At 59.9% G+C, this 12,899-nt stretch overlaps 1 protein-coding gene across 1 annotated transcript in view; it reads right to left on the reverse strand.

Moving 5' to 3' along the window:
* CELSR1 (cadherin EGF LAG seven-pass G-type receptor 1) overlaps positions 1 to 12,899 on the reverse strand; it is a 158,034-nt gene that overhangs the window by 6,663 nt on the left and 138,472 nt on the right. The window contains exons 25-31 of the mRNA XM_019651685.1: positions 12,646 to 12,725; positions 11,567 to 11,693; positions 10,795 to 10,920; positions 10,272 to 10,366; positions 9,963 to 10,066; positions 9,539 to 9,688; positions 8,899 to 9,129 (exon numbers count right to left, since the gene is read on the reverse strand). Coding sequence (XP_019507230.1) covers positions 8,899 to 9,129; positions 9,539 to 9,688; positions 9,963 to 10,066; positions 10,272 to 10,366; positions 10,795 to 10,920; positions 11,567 to 11,693; positions 12,646 to 12,725 — 913 coding nt within the window. The remainder of the gene's footprint in view (positions 1 to 8,898; positions 9,130 to 9,538; positions 9,689 to 9,962; positions 10,067 to 10,271; positions 10,367 to 10,794; positions 10,921 to 11,566; positions 11,694 to 12,645; positions 12,726 to 12,899) is intronic.

Below are 12,899 nucleotides of genomic sequence, written 5' to 3' on the forward strand. Positions count from 1 at the left end.
ATCATCTCAGCACGTCCCCCACCCGCCATCATCCCGGCCTCCTCTCAGCTGCATCTGTTACCAAAGCCGCACCCAGCCCAGGTAAGAAGGATGGCACCTGGGCAGCACTGCTAAAGCCCTTTGCCACCAAACACTGTCTCCTCCACCCTAAACACCACCTGGACCCGACCGCCCTGCTGCCTGCCTCCCGCCCGGTCCTCCCTGTGGTCCCTCCTTCCCCTGCAGTGTCCCATGCTACTTGGATCCAGGCACTCCTGGGTGGCACAGCCCTGACAGCATTCAGATGCAGCTGGCCTCTCCCCCACTGCGGCCTGCGACCCCCTCCAGGCAGCTGTCATGGGTCCTCTCGAGTGGCCCAGCCAGCTGTCCAACAACACGGCCACACCTGAGCTGAGAGTGGCTGAGAGGCCCAGCCCGCTGGGTGACAGGCACTTGCCTGGCGTGTGAACCAGACACTCCGGGTCTGCACACAGAGTGCCACCCCCTCCCACCCCCCATCAGCTTTAGCACCAACTTACACGATCCCTTTTCTTTCATAATAGTGGTGCTTTCTTTGGCAGGAAACTTTTGCAGACAGAACAAAAATAACTGTATTGACCTGAAAAAAACAATGAAAACAAAGTCACGTGGCCAGCTCACCTGTATCGTCACAACAGACCTTCAAACGCCAAACACTTCTGAGCATTTTCACCCTGTGTCTCAGGGAGGTGAGGCCGGGATGAGAAGTCCTCGGGCCCCACGTGCCATCTGCCTGCATGGGACCTCCCCGGGGGCTGGACACTGAGTGGTCTCACAGCGGGCGTGGGTGGGGACTGAAACCCGAATCCGTGGGTCTGGGGAAGAGGCCATATTATGGCGGATCAGCCTTTCCTGCTCTGCTGGCTGCTTGGAGGAGCCGGTGACCCAGCCGGCCCGAGCACCCCCTCCAGCCAATGCTCTGAGGACACTGGTTCTCATAGCCCCGAGGATCTTGGGTTCTGAGACTCCCGGGCCCTGTACTCACAATTATCACCGTTCCGATGGGCCCGGCAAAGCTCCAGATCAGGGTGTCTCGAAGGGACAGCCAGCAGAAGTCAGGGTTTCCGTAACCCTGGGGGTCCAGGCCCACTGCGAGTCCTGGACAGCACAGGAGGGAGAGTGAGGGCCACGCCCAGGAGGGGACCCTCCCCAGGGCCAGCCTTGGCGAGTGTGGCTGTAAGCGGGGCGTTCCCAGTCCCATCCAGGCAGGACCCCGGGGCCCCGGCACTGCCCGGAGGGAAGGGCCAGGAGTCCAAGATGAACAGCTGGGATGTGGCAAAGGCCAGGTCCCCTCAGAGCAAAGCCCATCACAGGGTCAAACCACAGGCCCACATAGGTCCACACAGGCCTGGGCAGCCACAAGGAGCCCACCTGGGCTGGGGCTGCTAAGAGACACCAGAGACAGACAGGGGTGGCACCGGCGGGAACGGGCACAAACAGCTATGACAGAACGACAGGAAAGCCAGGACACCTGTGACAGACCTCAGGTGCGAGGAAGGGCCTGAGAGCACACACATGCCACACCCACACCCACACCCACGCCACACACATACACACCCACGCCACACCCACACATACGTCACACACACTACACCCACACACCCACACATACGTCACACACACACACGCCACACACACACATACGTCACACACACGCACGCCATACACTCACACACACACACATGCCACACACGCCACACCCACACCCACACGCCATACACACGCCACACCCACACACACGCCACACAGACACACATCTCACACACACACACACACACACACTCCAGAAACCACTCACCACTCCCAAGTGCTATGCAAATGAGAAGTTTCTTCTATTATCTAAACCACAGCCACTGTTTCCATCAACCACGTGACAAGCTAGAGGAAGGCCTTGTCCTTGCAGAACCCTCAAGGTGAACTCGGGGGTTCAACACACACCTTGTTCAGGAGAAAGGAATACATGTCGCCTGCTCGCTCCCCGCTGTGACCGCCCTCGCCCACCCTCCCTCAGCTCCCACCACTTGCCCCCTGGATTCGGGCCCGGCTGGGACAAGCACCCACAGCCTCCGACGGCCTGCCCTTCCCCCCGCTCTGCTGTCTGGCAGACATGGAAGCCACCCGCTCGCAGGGTCTGGGGGGAGCCGCTGTGCTCCATCCAGCCCGTCTGGAGGGGAGGCCCGAGGTGGCCACACAGGGTGGAGTGGAGCCGGCACATGTGCGATGCTCGCACCTCACCCCCACACACAGATGGCGCGGGCAGGCAGGAGGGACGGGCCGAGGGCCACCCGTGCCCGGCCAGCTGCGGTCAGAAGGTCCAGGACGGGAAAGGTGACAAGGGGTCTGCACACTCGAACCCAGACACAGCTGGCCAGTGCCTCCAGTGGTTCCCTGGGATTCATTTGAAGCTTTTTTGCAAAAGACTTAAATGTTAAAAAAAATTTTGTTTTTCAAACAAGTTAAAAATGTTCAATGTCTGAATTTAGATCCCAAAGCCGTCTCCAAGGCAGTGGCATTTCACTATGTGTAACTGGACAGAGGCAGTCTCTTTGCCCAGACTGGGTGTTTCTCATGAGAACACGTTGAGAAGACGGGTTCTAGAAAACGGCCTTTGTTTCTCTGGTCAAAGTTCTCAAGGGGAAAGGGCCTCCCGCCTCAGGGCCGCTTCCTTCCGGCTCCTTCTCTGATGACCTTCGGCCCTGCCACCTGCCACCCGACCTAGTCAGGGCCCTCGGTCCCAGCAGACAGGGGCTGTGGGAGGGTCCTCTCGCGTCACTCATGCCCACTTTGGAGCCACAAGCATTTTCACTTCGCCTGTAAAAGAGGATGACCGACTGCACCCGAGACGACTGTGTGGGATTCCCAGCCTCGGTCGGGTCTGGCCTGCACAGGCGCCCTTACACGACGGTCTGGTTTCTTCGAGGTGCTGTCGCTATTGGAACAAGCCCGAGTGTGCTCACCTAGGGGTTCAGCGCGGGCTGCGGCTGAGGGACAGTTTGAGACACCCCCCGGGGCTCCTCGCTGCAGACCCTCACTGACTGCATGCTGTGGTGTGTTCTCACTCTCTCCTCCCGTCTCCTAGCGTAGTGATGTCCCCTGGGAAGATCCGTCCAACTCGTGAACCCCAGAACCTGCGATGGTGACCTTATTTGGAAACAGGGTCTGCAGATTGGTTAAGGGTCATGAGATGAGACCATCCTGGAGTAGAGTGGACCCCTAAATCCAGTGACTAGTATCCTTAAAAGAGAAAGGACAGGGAGGTTTGAGACACAGACACAGGGAGAAGGCCATGTGGTGACAAGGCAGAGAACCAAGGGACGCCGAGGGCTGCCAGCAGCCACCGGACACTGGCGAGGGGCTGGGTAGTCTCCAGAAGGGACCAGCCCTGCCCGCACCTTGATTTCGGATTCTGACCTCCAGGCTGAGAGAATAAACTTCTGTGTTTTTGTGGTACTTTGTCATGGCAGCCCTAGCACACGGAACACCTGTGCTTAAATTTCAGAACGTGCCAGCAATCACAGCCCCTCCCTGAGCTTGGCCCTGGGGTCGCCCACTGGGGACTGACGTCCACCTATTGGTGGGGCCTCACCTGTGGCAGACAGCTAACTTCTTCCCCATCACCTGAGGCCTCAGAGCTGGGGGCAGCCAGCCCACAGGGGGGACAGTATAGACCAGGAACCAGATCTGAGTTTATTTGGGGCACAGAAAACCAGAGAACAAAATTTACATCTTCACTTTGTAAAATTAGCCAATAATTCTAACCTTACATCTTCATTTCTCTGCCTAGAATTTGATGTAAATAAAATGTGACATTTTGGCTTCTAAGCTTAGCTGCTAATTGAAAACCCCCAAGTAATAGTCGCGTCTCTGGCAGGTAGTTTGAAATGAAATGAGAGGAGGCCCCTGAGCGCCCAAGCACGACCAAATCCTTGTTTTCAGGGGGCTTTAGTACATGGGGGGCTTCCAAATACAGCTGTTCCCTCCTCGCCCCTTCAGCTCTTATTCTCCCAGGTCTTCTGGGCTCAGGGGCCACCGGAATCAGCCTCCTTCCTTACGAATCTCCCAGAACCACGCAGACACAGGCGGCGTGATGTGTCCACCATGTTCGGTCTTTGGGTCAGAGAGATGGAAGTGACAGTCTCTCAGGGTCCCCCAGAGGAAAGGGAGAGGAGACACATCAGAACAGCCCGGGGCCCAGGCGGTCTGGGTGGGAGCAGAGCGGGCTCAGAGACCAGTCGGTGACGCCGTGGAAACCAGGATGGACGTGGCTGCTGGGCAGAACCCTAGGGCAGCAACCGCACCGTCTCCCATTGCCTCGAGCCTCAGACCTTATGTCTGGATTGCTGGAACCCATGGCCTAATGAGGAGAGAGGGTTCAGCTCCTCCTTTGTGAATGGAAGTGTGGACCTTTCCCGACAAGAAGCAAACTGACTTTCTGGTACTTAGTGAGAAGTGTGCTGAGGAAGCACAGCTGTACTGTTCATTCCCTCACTCACCCATCCATCCATCCATCCATCCATCCATCCATCCATCCATCCATCCATCCATCACCCATCCATCATCCATCACTCACCCATCCATCCATCCATCCACCCATCACTCATTCATCCATCCATTCATCACTCATCCATCCATCCATCCATCCATCATCCATCCATCCACCCATCACTCATTCATCCATCCATTCATCATCCATTCATCCATCTATTCATCCATCATCCATTTATTCATCCACCCATCATCCATCATCCATCCATTATCTATTCACCTATCCATCCATCCACCCATCTGCCCACCCATCTATTCATCCATTCTTCCATCCACCCATCCATCATCCATCCATCCACGCCGTGGGCAGACATGGAGACTTTTTCTGTTAAGTGCCACAGGCAGAACGCTGAACAGACCCAGGCCCTGCTCTCAGGGAGCTCACACCGGTAGGAGCTGCGTCCCCCAGTGGGTACTGGATAATCACTCGTGTGTGCAGATGAGTGTGCAGGGTCAGAGCCTCCTCTGCTGGGGACTGATGGAGCTGGCACAGAAGGACGAGGAGGCAGACAGCTCTCCGGCCTGCGCCCTGGGGTGCTGGCTTACCTGACAGGCTCCTGCGCCAGCACAGTCATGTGGAAGCCCCCAGTGGCGATAGGTCCTGGCCCAGGCACCCCGGCGGGGTTGCTCCCTGTGTCCTCACCTGTGACAATGGCCGGGATGCCCCAGCCCATGACGTAGTAGAACCTCATGGGCCCTGCGTCGATGTTGCGCGCCTCGGTCAGCATGCGGTACACGTGCAGGCTCTCCACGAAGGTCCAGGCGAAGGTGCTCATGTAGGCGTAGTGCAGGACGATGGCGGTCACCGTGCACAGGAACTGCGGGAACAGCAGCCGCTCAGCGCCAGCCCACCGGGCTGAGGGGCGGCGGTGCGCGGGGCGGGGACGGAGCGGCCAAATCGGCCACTTGGCAAACGGGAAGGTCTGGAGCTCTGAACAAGGAAACTGGGTTAATTGGTTTTGTATCTGATTCACCCAAGAGTGGCTGAATGCCAGAAGTCACAGCGTTGTAGGCTCCTGATGTGGAACAGAGGACGGGAGTTGAAGCACCTGGGGGGCCCCAGGGACCCCTCCCCAGCCCGGATCAGTGCCAGGAGCCAGCACAGTCTGGGGACAAGAGGTAGGCAGAGCTTCTAGCGTTTTCAGCAGAAGCTAGAAATCTGTGTTCTTATGTTACCGTTCAAAATTTTGAAATGTTGGCATTTAAAGTTAAAAAAACATTGCAGAGGTGGCCTGCTCAGGCTGCGGGCCCCAGACCATGACCTTGGCCTTGACCCACCGCTGCTGACCCTGGAGCAGGTCTGCACAGTCCAGCGCGTGTGGCCAGGAGGAAGAAGCTTTGTGCTCCATGACCTCGGCAGCACACGACAGCAAGACAGATGACTCCACGGGGTTCTATCTCTGCCAAAGAAAGGACCGAGATGGGAGCGTCTGTTCTGTTTCTGTGCTGGGTGCCGGTATCTGGCCAGTGGCCAGGTGTCAGGAAGAGAAAGTCAACTTCCGGGGCAGCTGAGGGACAGCATCCCCTCTGGGGACCTTGGTGAGCCAGCCTGCATCCCTGGACACCAAAGATGCTGTGAGAATGGGTGGGAAGGCAGTGGTAGGGAGTGCTGGGGACACTGTGGCACCGGGGGAGTCCCGCCTCGGAGGCCCTGAGTGACATCCAGTCCAAGGGGCTCTAGGACAGAACACAGAGCTCTGCACCTCGGCCAAGAGCAGCCTCACCCAGCTCCTTTCGGGCAGCGCTGCCTCGGCCAGAGCCAAGGAGATACTCTGACCTCAACAGACACAGGAGGGGGGGAGGAGACAGAGGGCCACCACCTTGACCCACAGTGGAGACCGCGCTGCAAGGTGCCAGGTCAGTGTACCCCGTGGGGAGCTCAACAGAGCACAGGCTCGCTGGGAACACAAGTGCCACCTGCTGTCATGTCAACCTCAAGGGGCCATGTTCTCTCCAGAAACAAAACCACTGTGAATTATCATTTGTCGAATACAGTACAAAGCGGGGCCCAAGCAGAAGGAAAGCAGGATTGTAGGCTGTGACTGGAGACGCGCTCTCTGCCCCCGACGCCGTACGCGGTCAGTCTGTACTTAGCGGTGGGCAGTCTGGCGGTGAAGGGGAAGCCCGGGGCAGGCATGCCCCACACGAAACACCCCCTGCTCCCCCCATGTGCAAAGCACTGTTTGTTGGCTTATGAAAAGGAAGAATGGGGAGGAGACTCGTGGTTTGTTGCCTGAAACCATGTGAAAAGCAAATCCATAAAACCACTTCTTTTTTTTTTTTTTAAAAAAAAGAAGTGTTAGAAATACAACATTTTAAAATTTAACGGGGCCATACGTGCACAGACTTCTGCACTAAGAACACCACCTTTTCCAGAAACAGAACAAAGGCAACACACTAATGCAGAATAAATCATTTCAGACTGCCAGTAATCTTGGAGATGAAAAACCTCACCCAGAGATGGGATGGTGAGTTTACAGAAAACCCATAAAAACCAGGCTCGGCGCCAAGCCCCCAGAACCCTGCACACCGAGCATTCCTTCTCTTCTTCGTGCTCGCCGGTGCGTAGCTGGCAGCAAGGCTCTCACTCCAGGAGTGGTGAGTAACAGAGGGGTGGGCCTCTCTGCATTTCACACGTGGTATTCAGTTACAAGGAGTGGCTTGCCCCCACTCTACCCCCCACCCCCACTGAGACCACTCAAAGGCACACTTGAAGGGTTTTGAAGTGAGTCATGCAACTTCCACTGGGAGCCTGCCCCTGCCTGATGTACTGATAAGGGCTTGCACAGGTGGAAGTGCGCCTGGCTAACCTGGCCGGGTGCGGGGAGCAGGCGGCAGCAGCACTGCACTGGGGGAGGACCCCTCACCCCCGCCAGCTTATGCATCTGTCCTCTGGGCCAGGCCTGGTGCTCCCGGTGTAGGGGCTGAGAAGCCACCAAGGGCATGGGTGTGGCCCTCTGGAGGCCTTTAATACCCTGCCCCTAGCTACCGACCAGATGGGGCTGACCACCCTCCTTCCTGAGGGGGTTTTGGCTGCCTGACAAGGGACTTGAGGGGTCCCACTGCTTACAATAATGCGGAAGGAGAGCTCAAGCATGCGAGTGGCCCTGACCAGCTAGCCAGGAAATCCCATCCTTGTCTGTGTATCCCCTCGCTCTCCTAGAACCTGTCCACTCCCACAGACACACGTCCTCTTCACGCGGGGCGATGCGTCCCCGTGCTTGTCCCAGCCCCGCAGGGGGAGTGTCCACCCTCTGGCTGAGTTGAGTGGTGTCCCACCTACTCGCCCCTGCTGCAGACCCAACTCCTTCCACGCCCGGTCGGCCCTGACTCCCACCTTCTCAAGCCCGCTGTCCGGCAGGGGTTGTGGGGCTCACTGCCGGACGAGTGAAGGCTGCTCAGGCTGCCTCTCTGACCTCCCACCCCCTCACCCATCCTCCCACTGCCGAGGTCATCTTCCTAAAATGCAGGCTGGGTTATGGCTCTCGGTGGCACAATGCTGCTTGCAAAAGGAAGATGGCGCTACTTGGTGCGACCCCTCAGGCTCTGGGTGACCAGATGCCTGACCGGTCCCCGACTTATCCTGGACCCCTCCCATTGGATAGCAAACGGAGGTTCCTGCTCAGCTCTTCCCTGACCCGGCACGGCTCCCCCACCTGCCACCTCAGCGCCATTTTGGCACCTGACATCCGTGTCTGTGTCTGGAATGTGGGCTCTGAGGGCAGAGACAGGAGGGCTTCTTGGATCTGGGTCTTTGGTAGGTTCGATATAGTGCTAAATCAGGTCCTTAGTACAGGAGGAAACCGCAGCTATGTCAATAGCACGTGGCACGGTGGCACTGGAATGGCCCTCTGAGAGTGGCGGCCCGTAGCTCACCTTGGCAGAGATCAGGATGAGGTGAGAGTAACCTCGGAACTTCCTGGAGTCACTGCACATGCATGTGGGTGGTCAGTTGGCCTCACATCTCTCTAGGGCTAACAGGGTCACCATTTAGTGACAGACATGAGCTAACACACACAAACAGTGGACTGTGTGCCCTTGGGCAGGTCGTTCAACCTCGCTGGTCCCGGCTCCCTCACCTGTAAGAAGGAACTGCTACCACCCCAGGGCCCCGCTCATGTTTCAAGGGGTCGCATCATGTCCGTCAAGTCTCCGGCGCGGAGCCTGAGCCTGTGCTTCCTCCTGAGCCCCCGTCAGCGTCCTGTGACCCTTGCATTTTGAAAATCCTCTTTGTAAATAGAAAAGCAGCCGGGGACTGCCAAAGCCACACAGNCTGTCCCCCTCCCTCAGGACCAGAGACTTCCGGGGGAGTGGGGCCCTCACCACCCGAGGCACCTTTTCTCTGCTCTGGTGGCTGAGTGGGGGGCGCGACCCCAGGCCTGGACGGGAGCCCGCCTTCCCCGTCCAGGGGGCGCTCGCCGCAGTGGTTGCCCTGCTGGTCCAGGTGCAGCTCGACGCTGACCTTGGTCTCCACCTTCAGGCACGGCTTCTCGCCCGGCTCCTCACTGTCGCTACCTGCCAGGCTGTCGTCGGGCCAGCCGGCAGGGATGTGGTTGGCCACAGCGTCTGAGGGGCAAGGGCAAACCTCAGCAAGCGGGGAGGCCCTCCACCGCCCACCGCTGGGAGCTACGCCCCCAAAAAGGCCGCGGACCGTCCCTCCGCGGGGAGTGCGCGTCCTGCGTGGTCCTGACCTCCAGGCCTGGCAGGGCTACACCCTTCTGGTGGGGACACTGAAGCTGAGAGGGAAGGTCCTGACAGTGGGGGGCCAGGCTGCAATCCCCGACACTACACCCCAACATCTAGGAACCTCGTGCTGGCTCCCCTTGCAGCAGGTGGGGTCAGCTTTGTGAGAGCTTGCAGGGAGGGTCCCTAGAGAGACCCCCAACTCGTCCCTGCCTGTGCTCTGAATACTGTGGGGGGCCCTCCTCCCTGCCAGCGCCTCCCGCCACCTCCAGCTCTGTGTCGGCTCACTCACCTTTGGGGGTGCTGTGGACAGGGCCCCGGGCGGGGTCCCATTTGTCCTTGGCCTCCACACCATCGTCCTCGCTGTCCGACGAATGTGAGGAGGCGTACGAGCTGCTCTGCTCATCCAGGGACAGCTCGCTGTCGGAGTCCGAGTCGTGACCTGCGGGTGGACAGGAGGGACAGAGGCTCAGGCCCGGGGAGCGGGCTTCCTGCCAAGGGCAGAGCAGAGCCGCGTGGGTTCTGGGCATTTGGGGGCAGTAGGGGCCCTGCTGACCCTTCAGTTGGGACACAGCTGCAGACACCTCCTCAGGCTGTATGCTCTCCAGTGACCGAGAGGGACGTGGGACAGACAGAAGCCAATGAGATCTCGCCCACAGTCCCCAGGGAGGCAGACGCACAGGCTGACAGGAGACCGCCCTCGGGGGGACACGTACCGTGGGGCTTCTTGGTGCTCCTGGGGATGAAGGACGAATCCGGCTCCCCGTGGCCGCCCCGCGCTGGCCCAGAGGACACGCTGAGCTTCTGGGCCCCTTCGTCCCTAGAGACGGTGGGGAGGGTGGGCTCAGCACCGTCACCCAGGGGGACACATGGCTCCCCGAGCGCACGAAGCTCCCGTCAACTGGAACAGCAGGGCACCCGGCTCGGGGCTTTCCCAGCAGGCATGGGACCGAGGTGACGAAGCCTGCATTTGCTAGGGGAGCTGGGCCACCCCCCGCCCCGGGAGGACAGCAAGCGGGCCGGACCTGACGGTGCTGTCCAGCGAGGCGGTGGACTCGCCCAGGGCTGTGCGCAGCACGTTGGGCTCCTCGCTGTAGGCGGTGTTGCAGTTGAGGGAGCGCTGGGGGAAGGGAGGCTGGTTACTGGCCGAGCAGAGGTCACCAGGGTAGCTCTGTCCCCATAGCAAGCCCCAGTGCTGGCACCCTGATGGTGTCCCTGCTGGGCACAGGAGCCTCGGAGGGGCCTAGAGGAGTCCACTGCCCGTCCCCCGCAGTGGCCAGAGCACGGCCTCGCTCCCACAGCCACTGCTTCTGGTCAGGGGTCCTCGCCCGCCGGGGCCCGTCCTCCTGAGACCTTGAAAAGCAGGTCTGTGACTGCCAGTCCCCGTCCAGGCAGGAGAGACGCCTGTTCCATGGACGGCTCTGTGATGCCCCCTCCGTGAGGGACACAGACCACGGAGCTGTGTCTCCTGCTTTGCCCACACACCCACACGGGCCCCTGGTGAGCAGAGCCGCCCAGGCCCTGTGGGCATCTCTGGGTGCCTCCTACCGTCAGCAGGGTGGCCCTCGTGGTGGCCGAGTCATCCGGATGTGGCTTCTTCCCGGCAAGGATCCCCTTTAGGTGCTTCCGGACCTCCCTGTTGAGCACGCAGTGGAACAGGAGGACAAAGAGGCCCTGGACGGAGGGCGGCGGGTCAGGAAAGACGCCTGGGCTGCGGCGGCAGAAACGCCCGCCAGGGCCCACACTTGGCAGCCCCCACAGGGGGAGCCTGGGCAGGGCGGCTAGCATGCGGGGGCCAGGAGGACCCCATCCTGGCCACAGCCCTCAGGCCATCTGGGGTCCCCCACATCACATCATTAATCGACTTCCTGGGAAGCCCTTCGTGTGAACTGTATATGGCCAACACTCCTTCTCTGGGGACACAAGTGGTACTTATGCCGGCCTGGGGTGGGAGTGTGAACCCCTGCACCAGCTGAGCAAAGGACAGTGACAATACAGCAGGACCAAGGAACGGGGGCCCCTGGGAAGGCTCTGGGCAGGGCTGTGTTTGGGACAACAGGTTTCTTTTTGATGGCGGGACCATGTGTGGTGAGGCCTCACTGTAACCCCTAACACACTGCAGCTGTACTGGAGGCCAGGGTGGCCCCAGTTATCCCAAGAGTGCCCACACAGCTGGGTGCTGGGTCGAGAAACGCCCCAGGGACCCTCTTGGCCAGCCGGGCTTGAACCATTCCAGAGAGGAAGCGGCACAAGCGACCCATGGCCTCACCAGGGCTGGCCCGAGCAGAGCCCAGGCCAGGTGGATCCGACAGCTGCCCACCTGTAAGCAGCTGAAGATGGCGAAGAGGTAGTGGAAGGTCAGCACGTCGCTGTTCACCGCCAGCAGCCCCAGCAGCCAGGTGGCGCTGATGAGCAGCAGCAGGAGGAAGGACGTCCTCAGCAGCGCGCTGCAGGGGGGGCGGGGGGGGGCGGGGGTGATTCCAGTCCTCCCTCCCATCTGTGCGTCCCCCCACCCACTCGTGCCTCTGTCATCTGTCCAGACACCTGTCCACTCACTTTCCTTTCCTTCCCCAAACCTCTCTAAGCTGTCTTCTTCGGGCCGGGCAGGCCTGACCCTCTGCTGCCCAGCGGCCCCTCCTTGTGCATCTCCCCTTCACCCCCCTCCCGGCCCGGGTCACCCGGCCCAGTGGATGTCCTTGTCCCCCTCTGCCCTGACCCTTTTTCAGCTTCTGGACTCCATGCCGGGCTCTCCCGTCGCCCTGCCTGCCCCTCAGAGGCCTCTTTGTGGGCTGCCTCTCCTCGCCCGACCCTAAGACATTGCGGGTTCTCTCTGTGCTGGGCCCCCATTCTTGCCGGACGTTCCTGTGGCCCCAGCATCACCATCATCTCAGCACGTCCCCCACCCGCCATCATCCCGGCCTCCTCTCAGCTGCATCTGTTACCAAAGCCGCACCCAGCCCAGGTAAGAAGGATGGCACCTGGGCAGCACTGCTAAAGCCCTTTGCCACCAAACACTGTCTCCTCCACCCTAAACACCACCTGGACCCGACCGCCCTGCTGCCTGCCTCCCGCCCGGTCCTCCCTGTGGTCCCTCCTTCCCCTGCAGTGTCCCATGCTACTTGGATCCAGGCACTCCTGGGTGGCACAGCCCTGACAGCATTCAGATGCAGCTGGCCTCTCCCCCACTGCGGCCTGCGACCCCCTCCAGGCAGCTGTCATGGGTCCTCTCGAGTGGCCCAGCCAGCTGTCCAACAACACGGCCACACCTGAGCTGAGAGTGGCTGAGAGGCCCAGCCCGCTGGGTGACAGGCACTTGCCTGGCGTGTGAACCAGACACTCCGGGTCTGCACACAGAGTGCCACCCCCTCCCACCCCCCATCAGCTTTAGCACCAACTTACACGATCCCTTTTCTTTCATAATAGTGGTGCTTTCTTTGGCAGGAAACTTTTGCAGACAGAACAAAAATAACTGTATTGACCTGAAAAAAACAATGAAAACAAAGTCACGTGGCCAGCTCACCTGTATCGTCACAACAGACCTTCAAACGCCAAACACTTCTGAGCATTTTCACCCTGTGTCTCAGGGAGGTGAGGCCGGGATGAGAAGTCCTCGGGCCCCACGTGCCATCTGCCTGCATGGGACCTCCCCGGGG

This window comes from Hipposideros armiger, unplaced genomic scaffold, assembly GCF_001890085.2.
Source record: "Hipposideros armiger isolate ML-2016 unplaced genomic scaffold, ASM189008v1 scaffold_164, whole genome shotgun sequence".
Taxonomy (NCBI): Eukaryota; Metazoa; Chordata; class Mammalia; order Chiroptera; family Hipposideridae; genus Hipposideros; species Hipposideros armiger.